Source organism: Procambarus clarkii, chromosome 14 (assembly GCF_040958095.1).
Source record: "Procambarus clarkii isolate CNS0578487 chromosome 14, FALCON_Pclarkii_2.0, whole genome shotgun sequence".
Classification (NCBI taxonomy): Eukaryota; Metazoa; Arthropoda; class Malacostraca; order Decapoda; family Cambaridae; genus Procambarus; species Procambarus clarkii.
In genome coordinates this window covers 10,861,375-10,878,150 of record NC_091163.1, presented here as the reverse complement: position 1 = coordinate 10,878,150, position 16,776 = coordinate 10,861,375, and the positions used below count along the sequence as shown (strand labels likewise).

Genomic DNA, 16,776 nt, shown 5'->3' with positions numbered 1-16,776 from the left:
ATTATATATATTATATATATATATATATATATATATATATATATATATATATATATATATATATATATATATATATATATATATATTATATCAATCAGTTTTTAGGATCTAGAAAAATCTAGACAAAGTCCCCCCACTGATCCACGTTTCTAGAGACCCTACTAGGTTGTTCTCAAACCAGTTCAATCATACAACTTCTATAGAGACAGGGTAATGTTCTAGTAGCAATTTTCTAGATGTTCGCTTTCTAGATTTCTCTCTATTTTAACCAATTCTAGTGTTCAACATTTAATTTTGTTCCAGGGTCACATTCCGAAGGTGTGTAGGTGCTTTACTATCAGATGGAGAATTAAAAGTTGAACTAACTGTTCCGAGTTAGCTAGCTAGTTAACACCATTGGATATTTAATATCACCTATTTTATATTAAACTTTTCTATAAGACTTTCTATAATTCTCTCCTGGTGACATCCCGTTGGTAGATAAGCGCCAAGTCCTTATTGGCCTTGCCTGAAGGTACATGAATTCTCGAAGATTGAGTCAGCTCTCCCCAGCTATTCGAAGAGAACAAGGCGCCTCTGTAGTGGACCACCCGAGCCTGGGGCACATCCGAGCAATATTTACAGAAACTGATAAATTATGTTCAAACCTGTCTCCTGCAAGATAAATGGTAGGGACATTTGACTCACCTGGTATGGGGGAGGAACCGATGAGAGGGAAAGAGAGGGAATTGAGAGGTGGATGGAGAGGGAATGGAGTGGGAGAGCATAGGCACCGAGTGGACCAAGCTAGCAAGACCACTCTCAGGTCAACCTCTTGGCCCTTTACAAATGGGCGAAGGGGGAGGGGGGGAGGGAAGGAGGGAATCAGCCGTTACAGTTTCAGCCTCCCTAAGAGATGCAGCAACATGGTCAGTTGAGCCCACACTCACAAGCGACCACTATGGGGTCCAAATTGATCTTAAGTTAGATCTACCCACCTCACCTCCACCTCCATCTGGAGCCTGGAACCTTGCTTTAGTAAACTGGGACCGATTTCAAAACCTCATTTCAGAGTAGCATAGAAACTATGATGTTCCCGAAAACATTAATCAAGCAGAACAAGATTATGTCAAAGCGATTCAAAGTGCAGCCAACCACTCAATTCCACTGAAAAACCAGTCCACCAGACACCACAAAGATCACTGGTACTATTGCGAACGTATCAAAGAATGCTATGAGCTAACTCAGTCATAGAATCAACAGAACAAGGATGCTATACAAAAAGCAGCCAAGCGACCACAACAGGACCTTACTTTGTGAGGTCAAGGAACATGTGCATCAAGAAACCAGGATAATAAAAAGAACAAAAGTCGCTGGAATGGTGTTCACATCTGAATGAACACACCTCAGGAACCTGTACACCAGTTGAGAGGCGGGACCAAAGAGCCAAAGCTCAACCCCCGCAAGCACAATTAGGCGAGTACCTCTCTTGGAGAGATGTGGCAGCAAATCCACTGGGCCAAAGGAAATAAAACACCTAAAGCCCCACACCCTAAGGATCCTCAGCAGGAAGCTGAAGTACCAGCAACCAAATTAGTGGAAAGAGCAGCCAGTAATCAGCTTCCACCAGATGTACTAGCAATACTGAAAGGATTCAACCCATTCTCGCACTTTCTTACAGTCAATATTGACTTATTAAATACGTACATATGTGACATACTAGTTTACCTTGAAAAGCTTCATAGAAAACACCGACCTTACCTAACCTCCTTAGTATGTTAAGATAAGCATCTTATTACTTCGTAATTACAATTATTACTTAACCTATACCTATAATAGGTCATATTTCAATATGAATGTCATAACAAACATCAAGGAAGACACGAGCTGGGCAGACTGGGTGACATAAAAAATGTCACTGCCATCCAATTTGCTCATGTTGGGATTTAGGCCATGGGCCAAGAACTTTAATTTAAGTCAGTGTCATTTTCCTCTAGAGGCTCTTTCATCACTTGTTTTACATTCAGTTCACAAATTATTGCTAGATGCACAGGGTCACAGCAAGAGCTCAGAATCAATTCACCTTGCCCATCACTTGACTTAGGACCTTTCATTTGAAGGAAAAAGTGTGTCAACTAATATAGCACACCACGAGTGTAGCTCTCATCCTGTAACTACACTTAGGTAATTACAGAATGCCTCTCAAAGCAAATTTATCAACACAATTTCAAGATTGAGGGATATTAACTTCCACACTGTATTTATATATTTTATTTTTAACATCTCTTGAAATAATAACTTTGAAAAGATAAAATTTCACTGTACCAGAGAAATGATTTTTGGATACTGTACAATATTACAAAAAAAAATCACTGCAAATGTCGATTATATTGTGTACAAGTAAATACTGTAATTATACAAAATGGCTAAAATTGGAAAGCCAAATAACACAGTTGCAGAATATTTAAGAGTACCTAGAACACAGTGAATAAGAAAAAACTAAATTCATCAATCTGATTCTTAAAACCCCTACTACTGGCCACTCAACCTGAAGCTTAGATGAATTTGAACATCAAAGACATCAATGAAATTATGGGATTGGTACTCTTGCAGCTGTCCTAACACATCCAGGTTTTCATGCTACTTCAGCCATTAGTGCAACTTAACAAAATATACTTCTATAATTAAATACTAAAGCGTACATAGTGAGAATACATTTACTATACAGTACATTGCAATTTATATACAGCAACAAATAATGCCAATAAGTATTGATTGTGTGTTTAATGGGTGTTGAAGCACAGTATGTCCTCTGATCACAACTGAGGGACCCAGGTTCAGTCCACAGGTAGGACAGGAACAGTTGGGCATATTTCCTTTCACCTGATGCCTCTCTTCATCTAGCGGAAAATCAGTACCTGGGAGTTACACAAATGTTCTGGGTTGCACCCTGGGAAAGGTCAATAGTTGCCCTACAGGGACCTCGATAATATTAACTACAGGCTTCATGTCCTTAACAACAGGAATTATATCTTGCTTATATACAATAATTAACAAGCCTAATAACAAAAATATAATTCTTCCCATTTAGCCAAGGTATTATTTTACATCACAGGAACAGAACAAACTAAATACTAAGAAGCTAAGTAATGTCAGTGCAACTGCTGAACTATGGAATGAACAATTACATTTTTCAACACAGTCATGAAAAATGTAGAAAAAAAATTCAAGTTCTTCTAACACTGCTTTCAAACTGTTCATTACAAAACACACATGAAACTAGCAACAACCAAAATATTAACATGCATATGTGATGGAGAGGACACTTATAGACCTGTCTATAGGTCATAGTATCCTGTTGTTTCTATATGAGGTTATTGTAACAAATAATATCACAGAACTTAGTAAATAAATGAGCACTAGAATTTAAAGCCACATTAAATAAGAGAGTGATAACTTACAATAAGTCTTGAACAAAGTGTTCAAGCACCAAGTCAGTGACTCCAGCATTACAAACCAGCGTAAGATTTGAGTGACTAGTCCTTAATTAAACCTTATATATTGTTGTCTGGAGATGGTAGTTAGGTTCTCAGTTCCAGTAATTAATCAGTATTCACATAAAGTACATATTAAACTGTGTGAGGTCATGTCATCACCTATTTTAAATATTATAAATATAATGTAATCCATGTAGATAGGAAATATAAATATATATATATATATTTTACAGAATGTATGTATGTACATTTTTTTTCTTTTACAAAAATGGATGAAGTATGATCATGTCAATAAATATGTAAGAACCAAGACAAATTTGGTGATTACATAAGCCACATAACATATGCAAGACTAAAATTGGCATAACTAACATCTTAAAAATATATGCTATGCTTCAATAGCAGCTATAAGTATATATTTCAACATCAGCAATAATAATTACCATAATTGCTATTTTACAAACTATCACAGTACTAAAAAGAGACTTCTCTATCTCTAGAACAAAGCACATTTTCAAATCATTATGTATTTAGTCTTCAATATTTTCTTCCTCCTGAATAAGCAGTGTTTGTCGTAATTCATCGTGCAAGTTTCTTGCATAGTTGATCTGCTGTGCCACCTTCAACAAAATGAAAAACTCCATGTTAAATAAAAACTACTGAATCATTTACTAATTATATTATAACGGTCCTGACAGAACACTTTTGCAAAAAACCAGAGTTGAATGTAATGAAACGCCATTTTCTGGTTGAGATCCAGAGGCTCCCTGGAGCTTACTATGATGATATCCTAATGTCAGACTTTGGCATTAGTCATGTGTATGGAGTTCTTATGGGCCTACTGGGGACCACGAGCCAGAACCTGGCCCACTCAGAGAGGCATAAGGAGCAATGGCCTATAGAAATCCCCGTGTGGTTGGAAGCATTCTATGTCTGCAATCGACCGGGTCAGGCACCCAAAAAGGTAAGCATCCCAAAACAAACCCCTATTCTGGTGAAATTATTGCTACCCAAAGCCGAACAAGTGGATAGAACTCTCCTAAAAGAAATAAGCAAACGATCATGACGTCACACGTTGCCTCGCCACACCGATGTCTGCGCAGCTCCCTCCTCCCCGTGAGGGGGAAGGGGGAGCCCCAGACCCCTCACGCCGGCTATCCACCCGTCAGTTCTGAGGCTGGATGTCAAAACACACGAAAAACCACCGACCGGAGGGAGGGAGGGATGCCGGGAAGTCTCCGGGTCTCACCCAGAAAATGGCGTTTCATTACATTCAACGCTGGTTTTCTGGGGGGAGCCCCTTTGGCTCCCCGGAGCTAACTACCCAAAGAGGAGTGTTTAGGGACCTACCTGGGAGGCAGTCGTTGCTCACTCCTCAACTTGAAGTCAAGACAACCGGCTGCAATCGCCGACTCAAGACGACACAGGCCCAGGAATGTACACGAGGTAACGAGCAGCCAGGACCCTGATCAACCTCCAAAAGCACCCGTGCCTGAATGTCAGCCCAGGACATGTCACCAAGACGGCAGCAAGAGCAGTGAATTTACAAACGCCATGGGCACGGGGATAGACCGCAGGCCAGCTAGTCTTATGAAATCTGCGGACAACATGGGAGACCCGCACCCGCACAAACCGGATCAACCCAAAGCGCGTCCCCGGACACAGAAGCCGTGGTGCACAAATAACGGTGAAGAGCCGCAACCGAAAACAAAACTGGATGCACCCCTGGCCTGACTAACAAGCATCAATAACACAGGGACCCCTCCGGACAGCAGCAGTCTCACTCTCCACCAGGAAAGAAGGAGACGACTGCAGATGAACAAAACCATCACGAAGACCGAAAGAGCAGAAACCCATGCGCCGGAGGAGAGCATGAAGCGCCTCAACCCGACCACCAGAGGTCAATGCCAACAGAAAAACAGCCTCCGAGAACAACCTGAACCGAAGGGACCACAACAAACCGAGGAGAAGAAAGAAAAGAGATCACTCCGTCCAATGACCAGGACGGCTCAGGCGGTGCATGAGCAGGCCGGAGGTGAAACAATGCCCGGGACAGCTTGTGAAACGGCACAGAAGGAACATCAAAACCGAAAACATGCTGAAGCAGCTCAGCCAGCGCCGCACGAGAAGAGGCGACAGTATGGGGCAAGATGACGGCCCCAAACCTCCACAAGAGAAGGACAAGACCATGACAACAATGCAGCTACCTAAGAAGGGACAGAAGGAAAAGGAAGGACCGCCAAAAACCCCCACACTGCCGCCAAGAAGCACACAGGTGGGACACCATTAACGAAGCCACCCAACCACCTTTTTACAGGATTTTACAGGAAAAAGATGGTTGGGTTGACTGCATCTATCTGGCTCTACCCGGTCGATGGGAGACATAGAATTGTTCCAACCAAATGGGGGTTTCTATAGGCCATTGCTCCCCATGCCTCTCTGAGGGGGCCAGGTTCTGGCTCATGGTCCCCGGTAGGCCCACAGAACTCTATACACATGACTGATGCCAAAGTCTGACATTAGCATATCAGCTCCGGGGAGCCGACGGGGCTCCCCCCAGAAAAAGCACAGCCACACTAAGAAAAATGTTTCTGCGTGTAAGAAAAGAAAGCAAGAATATGGAATATGCTAAAATTCAGACTAATAAAACACAGAGACAGTCGATAATATATGTTAATTTTACGTTTAAGATTGAGACACTATTACTTACCCTGCACGCAATACTTCTGGAATCACAACGAACTTTAGGTCTTTTGTAGGCCAGATCTGAAGGTCGAGGGATGCCAGGTGCCTCAGATTTTTCTGCTTTTAGACTTAATTCAATATAGTGCTTATGGTCCGTTTCTGATCCTTCTACTTGGAGAACAACTGGCTTGCACTGGTATAAATCTCTGGAAAAAACAGTGGCAAGCACTTTTGAATATTTATACTCAATTAAATAAATATTATAAGAATTTATATTCTGAAGTTTTACATTAATACTGAGATTAATGAGAAAGAGATGCATATAATTAATTTATTTTGCAAAAATAATACAGAGCACCACTTGGTTTCTGAACCCCTTGGGGACGAGATCCATTGGTTAACATGTAAGTTCGTAAACGAGAAATAAAGGGAAAAATATACTAAACATGTAAAAAAAAATTACGAAAAATTTATGAAAAAACTCTAGGGGAAAAAAATCGACAGGTTCATAGCATAAATGCGACCGTATTTTGTTTGTACTCACCAATAAGTGAAGTTCTGATCCGCTTTATAAAAGTCCTTAATTGTTCCTAGCTGATTATTAAGACGTCTGGCAAACATCCTCTGGATGTTGCCTGCCAGCCAGCCTACCAGCCTGCTTGCCTCACTCTGCCTGCCTCCCTCCCTGCCATCCTGCTAATGGGTCGAGTGTGTTAGGCTTAAAATTCGGGAGTGAGCCGGTCTCTCCCCCACCACTGAAACCCCCCCCCCCTACATCCCATACTCTCTCTTCAAGGTCACATGGTTCAACCACATGACTATCCCTGCCTCCCTGCTTGCCAGCCAGCCTGCTTCCCTCTCTGCCTGCCATCCAGCCTGCCTCCCTCTCTGCCTGCCATATCCAGTCTGCCTCCCTCTCTGCCTGCCAAAAATATACGATGATGTACATTTAAGAAACAAATCTGGGTCACAGGTTTGTCGAGTAGTTAGGCTTAGGCTTACGAAGTCAGCCGGTCCCTCCCCCACCACCGACACCCCCCTCCAAACCTTACACACACACACACACACACACACACACACACACACACACACACACACACACACACACACACACACACACACACACACACACACACACACACACACACTCTCTCTCTCTCTCAAAGGTCACGTGGTTCACCTCAACATCCATACATCCCTTCCTGCCTGCCTCCTTCCCTGTCAGTCGGGTCGGGTCAGGTCCGTCCGTCTGCCAGCCAGCCAGCCAGCTGGCACCTGCCTGCTTGCCTGCCTGCCTGCCTGCCAGCCAGCCAGCTGGCACCTGCTTGCCTGCCTGCCTGCCTTTCCCTCCCTCCCTAATTCTCACTACTTCCCTCTGTTCCTGCCTACCTCCTTGCATCTCTTCCTACCTCCCCCTCCCTCCTAACATCTCTCCCTCCCTTTCTGACTAATTCTCCCCCTCTCTCACTGATTCTCCCCCCTCTCTCATACTGCCTCCCACCTAAGCTCTCCCATCCATCCACTCACCAGTCAGCCATCACTGATGCAATGCGTGCATTTGGAGCCGACATGGTGCACAGATGTTTCTTAATTGTGCAGATAAGTAAAACAAAAGCACAGAATTAAAATTCCAGCCTTATGACAATTTAAATTAATAGGAATAATAGGCCGTGAATCTGTGAAGTCACAGTGGGCAAACTGGACCATCTCCCACCCAGCACCTCAGGCCGGCGTGACGCTTGGCGGACCCCTTCCTACCCGAACAGCATGACTCCCCAACCCCAATCGGGGAAACTGGAAGTTTCGGATAACTAAAATTCGGAAACCAAGTGGTGCTCTGTACAATGATGATGTTAGCACAGGAAAAAACAAGTGTTGAATGTAATCAAACGCCATTTTCTGGGTGAGCCCCAGAGGCTCCCTGGAGCTATCAGAGTGATACGCGATATATTAGTCTGGGGCATCAGTCAAATGGAGTTCAGCTACTCTCAACCCCAGTTCTGAGGCTGAGCATCAAAAACAAAACGAAACCACCGACCGGAGGGAGGGTGGGTGCCAGGAAGACTCAGGAGCTCACCCAGAAAATGGAGTTTCATATTCAACGCTGGTTTTCTGTCGGTTCACTGGACCTACATAAACAGAGATAAGGAAAAGAGGGACTTACCCAGGAGGCTGCTACATGCTCCTCAACTTGTAGTAAAGACAACTGGCTGCAACTTGCGACCCAAAGCCACACACGAATGACCAGGACTAGGAACGTCGACTAAATAACGGGCAGCCAGGACCTTATTCGACCTCCAAAATCCCCGCGCTCGAATGTCGGCCCAAGACATATTGCCAAACACGGTAGCCAAAGCAGCAAATTACGAACATCATGGGCACGAGGATAGACCGTAGGCTAGCTAGACTTAATAACCCTGTGGACGATCTGGGAGACCAGAGCCCTGGAACTGGGAACGAGGGAAATCGGATCAACCCAAAGCGCGTCCCTTACCACTGACGCCCGACTAACCAAGCATCAATGACCCAAGGGTCCCTCTGGAAAGCCGCTGTCTTGTTCTTCGTCAGAAAAGGAGGAGACGGCTGCAACCAAACAAACCGACCATGAAGGAGCAGAAACCCCTGCACCGGAGGAGAGCATGAAGCTCGCTAACCCAACATCCCCAGAGGCCAATGCCAACAGAAACAGAGCCTTGGAAAAAATCTTGAACCGAAGGAGCCACCACACACCGAGGAAAAGAGAGAAAAGAGAGCACCTGATCCAAGGAACAGAACGGCTCAGGCAGCGCATGAGCAGGCATGAGGTAAAACAAACCATGAGAAAATTTATGAAACAGCGTGGAAATGATATCTACCCTGAATGCAAGCTCAAGTGGCTCCGCCAGCGCCACACGATACAAGGTGACAGTATTCTGCATCAAATGATGGTCCATCATTTGGACCTGCATCAAAAAGCTAAGAAAGAAATGACAAAACAACCTGATCAGAAATACTGTAGAAGACAACCTATGAAGTGACAAAAATGGTGAAAAAGATTGCCAGAAGACTTCATCCTGTCGCTGAGATGGAGCTCGCAGGTGGGACACCATCAAAGAAGCCACCTGATCACCATATAAGTGTGATACACCAGCGTCAAAAACACCAGACGCGAAGAGTGGAGGAGACCGAACCAGCCATGTACTAGATCGGTCCGATCTGCTGAAAGAGGCAGAGCCACGGAAAACACCCCGGATTTGGACACCAAGCAAGCAGTGCCTGAAACCAAAGCTGGGCCGACCATCAAGAAGCCATCAGGACTACTCTCACCTGGTAAGTCTCCAACCGAGCCAGGACCTGAAGCAACAGCTGGACTAGGGGGGGGGGGAAGAGGCATAGGTAACCCCACCTCGACCAGTCCTGCTAAAAGACATCCATCGTGACAGCTCCACAGTCAAGGAAAGGCACCACATACTGTATATCGAGAGATGCAGAGATCACACTGACATGAAGAGGTCCACCTCTGGAAGCCCATATGTCTGGCAGAGCCAATTGAAGGAGTCGGCGTCAACAGTCCATTCTGTAGACAGGGGAATGAACTGAGACAGGCCGTCCACCAGGACGTTGGACACTTCCCGGAAATTTTGCTTGGACGGAGAGCAAAACTCTGAGAATCCAGCAGATGAGTCATTCGAAGTGACCAGCCACAAAGAGCTAAGAACCAAAGAGAACCCCATGTGGTTCAGATAATGAACCACCGGAGAGCAGTCCGAATGGAGCCGGATCGTGGAACCCCTAGTGACCTGAACCCTCTGAAGCGACAGCCAAAATGCTGTGAACTCCCACACCGTGCTGTGAACCCAACAGAAGGACGAAGCACACCGCCCCTAGCCAGCCTGGTGAGCACTGGTTACAAAACCCCGAGACATCCGTGAACACATCGAGCGGGGGCTCGGGTACGCATTAAGGCACTGAATCCCGAAAACCCGAAGAGGAGGCTGGTGACACAGCAACCGACAGAAGGCCTCCGGAGGCCGAACTCAGCGATCATGAGAGAGGTGGAAGGAATGTCCCCGAAGGAACCAGAACAGATGCCGAAGCCAGACCCAACCTGGCAGGTAAGCCAGCACAGCAAAGGTCAAATTCCGGCACAGCTGCTTGAGCAACCACCAAGTGACCCGAGACCCCCCCCCCCCAGAAACAGCTGAAGGTGGGGCCGCAGCCTCAGCAACGCCGTCAGAGGGAGAGAGACACAGAAATGGTCTGAGAGTCCCACACATGTCCAGCCAGGTCCGAACCTGGGACGGAACCAGATGGGACTCCAGTTCACCAGGAACCCGAAGCCGGTGAGCTGGGAAAGAACCACACCCCTGGCGAGCAGACAAGCAGACCGGCTGGGAGCCCACACCAACCAGTCATCGAGGTGGGCCAGAACTCGAAACCTCAGCAGATGCAGACGGGTCACCACGACCTGGGTAAGACTCATGAATACGTGAGGTGCCAGATTCAAGCCAAAAGAAAGGCACCGAAAGTGGTAAGCCTGCCACCACACAACGAAACCTAACCTGTGCTCTCTAGAGTGGAGTACTGCTACACAATGACAGCCCCTTTCAAAGCTGGAGAAATTTCTGACCTGGAAAGCATGCAGAGATCCTTTACTGTTAGAATCCATTCAGTAAAACATCTAAATTACAGGGACCGACTAAAGAGCCTAAATCTGTACTCCCTTGAGCGCAGGCGGGAGAGATACATAATAATTTACACGTGGAAAATAATTGAGGGGCTGGTCCCAAACCTGCACATAGAAATAACATCACATGAGACCAAAAGACATGGCAGGATGTGCAGAATACCCCCGTTGAAAAGCAGAGGTGCAACAGGTACTCTGAGAGAGAACTCTATCAACATCAGAGGCCCGAGACTGTTCAACACGCTTCCACTACACATAAGGGGCATAACTGGCAGACCCCTCATAGTGTTCAAAAGAGAACTGGATAAGCACCTCCAAAGGATACCTGATCAACTAGGCTGTGACTCATACGTCAGGCTGCGAGCAGCTGCGTCCAACAGGCTGGTTGATCAGTCCAGCAGCCAGGAGGCCTGGTCGACGACCGGGCCGCGGGGACGCTAAGCCCCGGAAGCAACCTCAAGGTAGGACCCTGAACCCTAGATGAATCGTGATGTGCCAATATTCATCCTGGAGATCCAGAGGCACCATCAAAGAACCCGGCTCCAAAAAGAAGCCGGACCTGGGACGGAGTGGTCATCTGAAAGGAGGGGCAAGGAATCCAGGGGTTTTGACGGGATAAGTCCAAAATGGACCACAGATCCGCACAGTCCCATTTTGGTACTGGAAACAGGCAGGAAACTCACCTGAGGAATGGGATCGTTTCAACCACACCCAAGCGCACCCACTCCAAGATGGCCAGAAGAAGCAAAGGGAAAGAAGCCTGCCCTGCCAGCCCCAAAGTCCCCGAAGGTGGCTCCTCCCAAAGGCATTGGGAGCAGCTGCTCAATGCCACCACAGGACGGATGACATGACATGAAATGCCTACAAATCGTGGGACCAGGCATAAGCGAACAGCGTGAGCCTCCCCCCCCCCTCTCCATCGTCCCGTCAATGGGACGACCCGCGAAAGAGCCAACGCCCCTTATGAGAAGCTAGCCGATGAGCAAAACAAACATTGCGCCGACCAGATGATGCTGACTCCGAAGGAAGCGCTGGCTCAGAAACTGACACCAAGGGCCCACCCCGACAGGAAGAACCCCGAGCCAGGCACGACCCTTTCGAGATCCCCAAAAACGGCCACCACGGAGAAGCAACAAATCCAACTGAGGACAACAACTAGATGAGGCTGCCTGCAGAAACTGAATGACAACAGACTGTGCAAACAGCAATGGACAAAATGGGGACAAAAACCTAAGAGCCAGGGGGCCCAAGCGGATTCCAAGGAGAGAGCAAGCATGGCCTAGCGACACACGAGGCAAAGAACAGACGCAAAAAATGTTCTTTTTGCCTGAGAATAAGCGTAAACAGCTTCAACAGCGCGGCTGATGCCCTAGCCACCGAGGCCAGTGCCCCAGACAAAGGCCTGGCACTCAACGCCTCCACATCCTCCCCAATCTCGTCTGAGGACAACTCGAAAAGGGAAAAGAAGCACAAGACCAAGACCATGTGCCCACGAGCGTGGAAGTCTTCAGCCACCAAAGACGCCAAAAGGGTGGTAACCTGAACACACAGCTGAACAAGGCTAATATCCCGAAGAAGCACAGGGGCGAACAAGCACACATTAAGCGCTCAAACTTCACCCCCAAACCTGCAAAACGGTAGTAGCCTCCAGCCAGTCGAGCGTGCGGGTCCGACAAAACCCATGCCATGCTCCCTGTAAAAAGAAATGGCAGTCTGCAAGCCAGGAACACTCCAGAATTTTATAATACACCCAATATAGGGAATAAGAACCGTACTCAAACAAGGATGGATCCATCACAAAGGCATAATCTAGGTCTCGCAAGATGTAAGCCGCAATAGCCTCCCGAACCTCCTTAAGTGGGATTCGAAAGGCAGAAAATCTCCGGAAAGAGGGAGCCGAGGACTGAACCAAAGTCGAAGCGACTAATGCCCCCAAATCTGGGTCCCTATAACCAAAATGGGGCAGCCCCAGGGCCTCCGAGTGGGCAACCAACCTAGTGCTTTGCAACAGCATAAACTGGGCATACAACGCAGATGCTGCCTGAACCCGAACCTCAGCGATAACAGAATGGGGTAAACTGGAGCATGAGCAGAGAAAACGTCTCGCAAGACTCCGGGTCAAAGGTGTTTACCCAACAGGCAGCATGACGGAGGCCAAACAGGTGACCGTCACCCTGAGACAAGGGCACAGAACAACCTTCAAACTCGCACAAGGCGAGGTGGAACTCAGAGGACACATCCATTGGTCAACCGAGCCCCAACGGTGTTTTCCAGGACCTGTAGGGGTGTCTTCTAAGGGAAGCCAAGGCAAGGTACTGCTAGCCGGTTAAACCCAAGAGCTAACAAAGTGGGATGCTCTATTAACTGGACCCCTGTGACATATACAAGCACAGGGGTCTAGAGAAGGGCCACCAATATACCCTATGTGAACTAATAGCAATAGCCAAACAAAGGAAGACTTCCTCCAGGCAAGAAAAACTAAAACAAAAGAAAATCCCTGCAAAAGTACAAAAGTGGAAGGTAAACATAAAACCCAAGGGTAGTACTTACAAGGCACCTAGGGAAGGGAGCCATAAGCGCATGCAGTCCTAGTACACTGTAGTTACTCCTGGCCACCACACCACAAAGAGCAGGAAACGCCACAAAGGTACAAAATTTGTCAGGAAATCAAGCCAGAGTTGATGACTGCCCCAGAGTTCATCAGCATGGGGGGGGGGGGGATCCGGGGTTCCCCCCTCCTCTTCCTGGGGAGGGGAGGACTGCGTGGACAAGCGGAGCAGTGGTAGTGTATGACGTTTACTTGTTTGCTTGTTTCTTTAGGTTTGGGGGAGTTTTGCCTCTGTTTGGTCTTCAGTTGCAATTTCTTACCAAGTGGGGTTTGTTTTGTTATGCCTATCTTTTTGGGTGCCTAACCCTGGTCGATGACAGACATGGAATGCTCCCAAACACATGGGGGGGGGGGGAGAGGGTGTTCCACAGGCCATTGCTCTCTATGCCTCTCTGAGGGGACCAGGTTCTGGTTCGTGGTCCCCAGTAGGCTGAAGTGCGTTGACCAACATAGCGTAAACTAATATGGCGTATATCAGTTCGATAGCTCCAGGGAGTCAGAGGGGCTCCCCACAGAAAAAACAGCATTTTTTATATAGCATTAGAATGCAAACGGCATTCATAGCATTTTTTGACAAGTCTAAAAGGATTATTGTACATTTTTGTTCATGACCCTTGCAACTTGCTCAGAAATATTTTCATCTACAATTAAATTCTTATTTCTTACATATGTTGTAAGAAATATCTTCCAATCATTATGTACCATGTCTCATATTTAATTTGAATTTGTATATAATTTAACTAACAATATTTAACCTTCAACCAAAACTTAAACATTAGTAAACATTATTAATGTCACAAAGATATGAATGGAGTGTTCAATGATTTACCTATAATAAACTGTAAGAACAGGTGTGGGTGTACTGGAAGGTTCACTCTGACTGAACACTCGCACCTGTTCACTAGATATAATAACACGCAGATCTTCTCCTCCTTCACGTAACACTTCGCAACCAAGGAAGCTGTAGGAGTACAAACCTTTCTCAGTAAAATAGTAAATTATACAATTGCAATGCAAGTAATTATGTCATTTATTTGTCTACCAATGCCTACTCTGTTCAATAAAATTATATATTTATCTCAGAACACCACATCAGTACTGTACTGCCCTATTATTAGTCTATTAATGTATACTTTAGTTTATCCAATTTAATTACTGTATTATCTTTAAATCTTTCATAATATTTATATTACAAGCACACAGTAAACTTTTGAGCTATCAGATACTGGATAGCTGAGTTACAAGTAATTTTTCAAGATACAGTGTACTGAACTAAACTACAACATTATAATGTATTTCACTTTATAATATGAATGTCAAACTTTACATTGAAACCCCCAGAAGATAAAACAATCCAAGAGTAAAACAATGCTAGTGAGTTGTTGGACTAAAATGGATAATAAAAACTATTACTGTGCCTACTGGCAAGCACAAGCAAGCACTTGTATCATGTATACAATCAGCAGTATATCATATATACAATCATTTACTCAATCAGCATTTTACCTGGCACTCTAAAAGGTATTCTTTGTCTATTTATGTAGCATAGGTCTGAGGGCTATGCGAGTGGTGTCCCAATATGCACAAATTATTGGTGAAACAAAAAATGAATAAAGGCATACAGAAGAATTTATGATAACCTTAACAACCCACTGCAGGAGATTGCCTTTGTTTTGATAATGGTTGAGGAAGGCAAGCAGGGCAGAAGATTGATAAGAGAAGAAGTAAATCAGGCAACACAGGAAGAAATGATCAGTAAACTAGTTATGTTTTCATCATAGCTGATCAAAAGGCATTCCTAAGCTGTCATATCTCAGGTTATGAAAGAATCAAGTGTTGAATGTAAAGGACACTTTCTGAATGGCGCTCAACAGCTTCCCAAAGTACTGGTCCAGCCAAGCCTCAGGGAGCTGCATTAGACCTCTGAGACCACCTGAACCCACCAGGAGCCAGGACAAGAATTGGCTCTCTGAGATCTACCTCTTGGGATGCAAGTGATTGAGTGTACTTTACTGCTTTCATTCATGGTTGGCCCCTTCACTGGTAACAGGAATGCTCAGTGTCTCTCCCACTGAGCCCGAGGTGGGTTTTGTATCATCACTTTCCTCTTTTGTTTATTTGGGATTCAGTTCCTTAGTTCCTTTCCCCTTCATCACATGAGTTGTTCATAGATGCATTGGGCCTTGGCTAGGGCTTTGTCTTCTGCTTTCACCATACCACTTAAAATTTGTGGTCCCCTCACCTTCAGCAGTTGTATGTCAAGGCAAGGGAACTTTAGCACTCCTCTTCTGCTGTGCTTGACAGTCCAGCTTTATGCAATTTACCCCTGTGTGGGTGAATTTTACAGCTGCCTTGCTTCTGCTTCTCTAATGTTCATTTTCAGCAATCTTTTTTTTCCTATCTAAAGTCACTGCTGTGAGCTAACTCTAATGAGCTACTGAATAACTAACCTAAAAATCAAGCAATGAATGTAATGACACCCATATATGGTTGTCCACTCTGTAGCTCCCTATTACTGCACCATGACATTCGCTTCTTCCCAGCACAGTTTAGAGGTGTGATACTGGTGGCTCATAAGTGAGGCAGGTGGAGTATCAGAGCCCCAGGTGGCCTAGAGTATCACCTTATGGCAGCCAGGTGAGCTGGAGGCCGGGATGTCTCCAGGTGGCCTAGAGTACCATCTTATGGCAGCCAGCTGAGCTGGAGGCCGGGATGGTCACATATTGCTACTATTACCATTTTTTCCTTATTTTATTTGTTTCTTTCAAACAGTTATTTATTTTGCTTTGCCTGAACTTTTGGCTGTTTTTCTTTGTCTATTAGGTCAGTATCTGAGCCTCATTTTCCCCTTGCCTCATTACATTCAACATCTGATATTAACAAATACAAGAGAATGGTTGGATAAACATAAAGAGGAGTTATGAGAGAAAATATCACTGTCTTAAAGCTATTTATAACAAACCAGCAAAGGAAAATGGTACACCACAAGCATCTCTACCTGCAAAGACAAATAGGTAGTCCCACACTGTATAACCAACTCACTTGCCCAATGGACACAACTTTCATGTTGATGCAGCTTACAATAATTTTTTGGTTTTGATCTTGTGAATGAGATAATGTATTGAGAAATTAATTTAAAATTAAAATAAGGGGGGCAATTTTGTCTATAAACAGCACAATACGTGTTTCATGGTACACGTCTTTGGGACATGTTACAATATTTGCTTCGGAATGAATTACAGCACAAGTTTCTTTTCTTCTTTTGGCTTTCATCTTCTTGTAGATCTAATCGTGTGTAACACACACTAAGGAGACCATTAGTCCCACATTCCTACCTCATA

At 45.3% G+C, this 16,776-nt stretch overlaps 1 protein-coding gene across 8 annotated transcripts in view; it reads right to left on the bottom strand.

Annotated features, from left to right (window-relative positions):
- Positions 1–2,235: 2,235 nt before the first annotated feature.
- Vps13D (vacuolar protein sorting 13D) overlaps positions 2,236–16,776 on the bottom strand; it is a 249,867-nt gene continuing 235,326 nt past the window's right edge. For all 8 annotated transcript variants that reach the window (XM_069324372.1, XM_069324377.1, XM_045763846.2 and 5 more), the window contains 3 exons: positions 14,265–14,396; positions 6,187–6,367; positions 2,236–4,096 (listed from right to left, as the gene is read on the bottom strand). In XM_069324372.1, the coding sequence (XP_069180473.1) occupies positions 4,007–4,096; positions 6,187–6,367; positions 14,265–14,396 (403 nt within the window). In that variant the 3' untranslated portion in view covers positions 2,236–4,006. The remainder of the gene's footprint in view (positions 4,097–6,186; positions 6,368–14,264; positions 14,397–16,776) is intronic.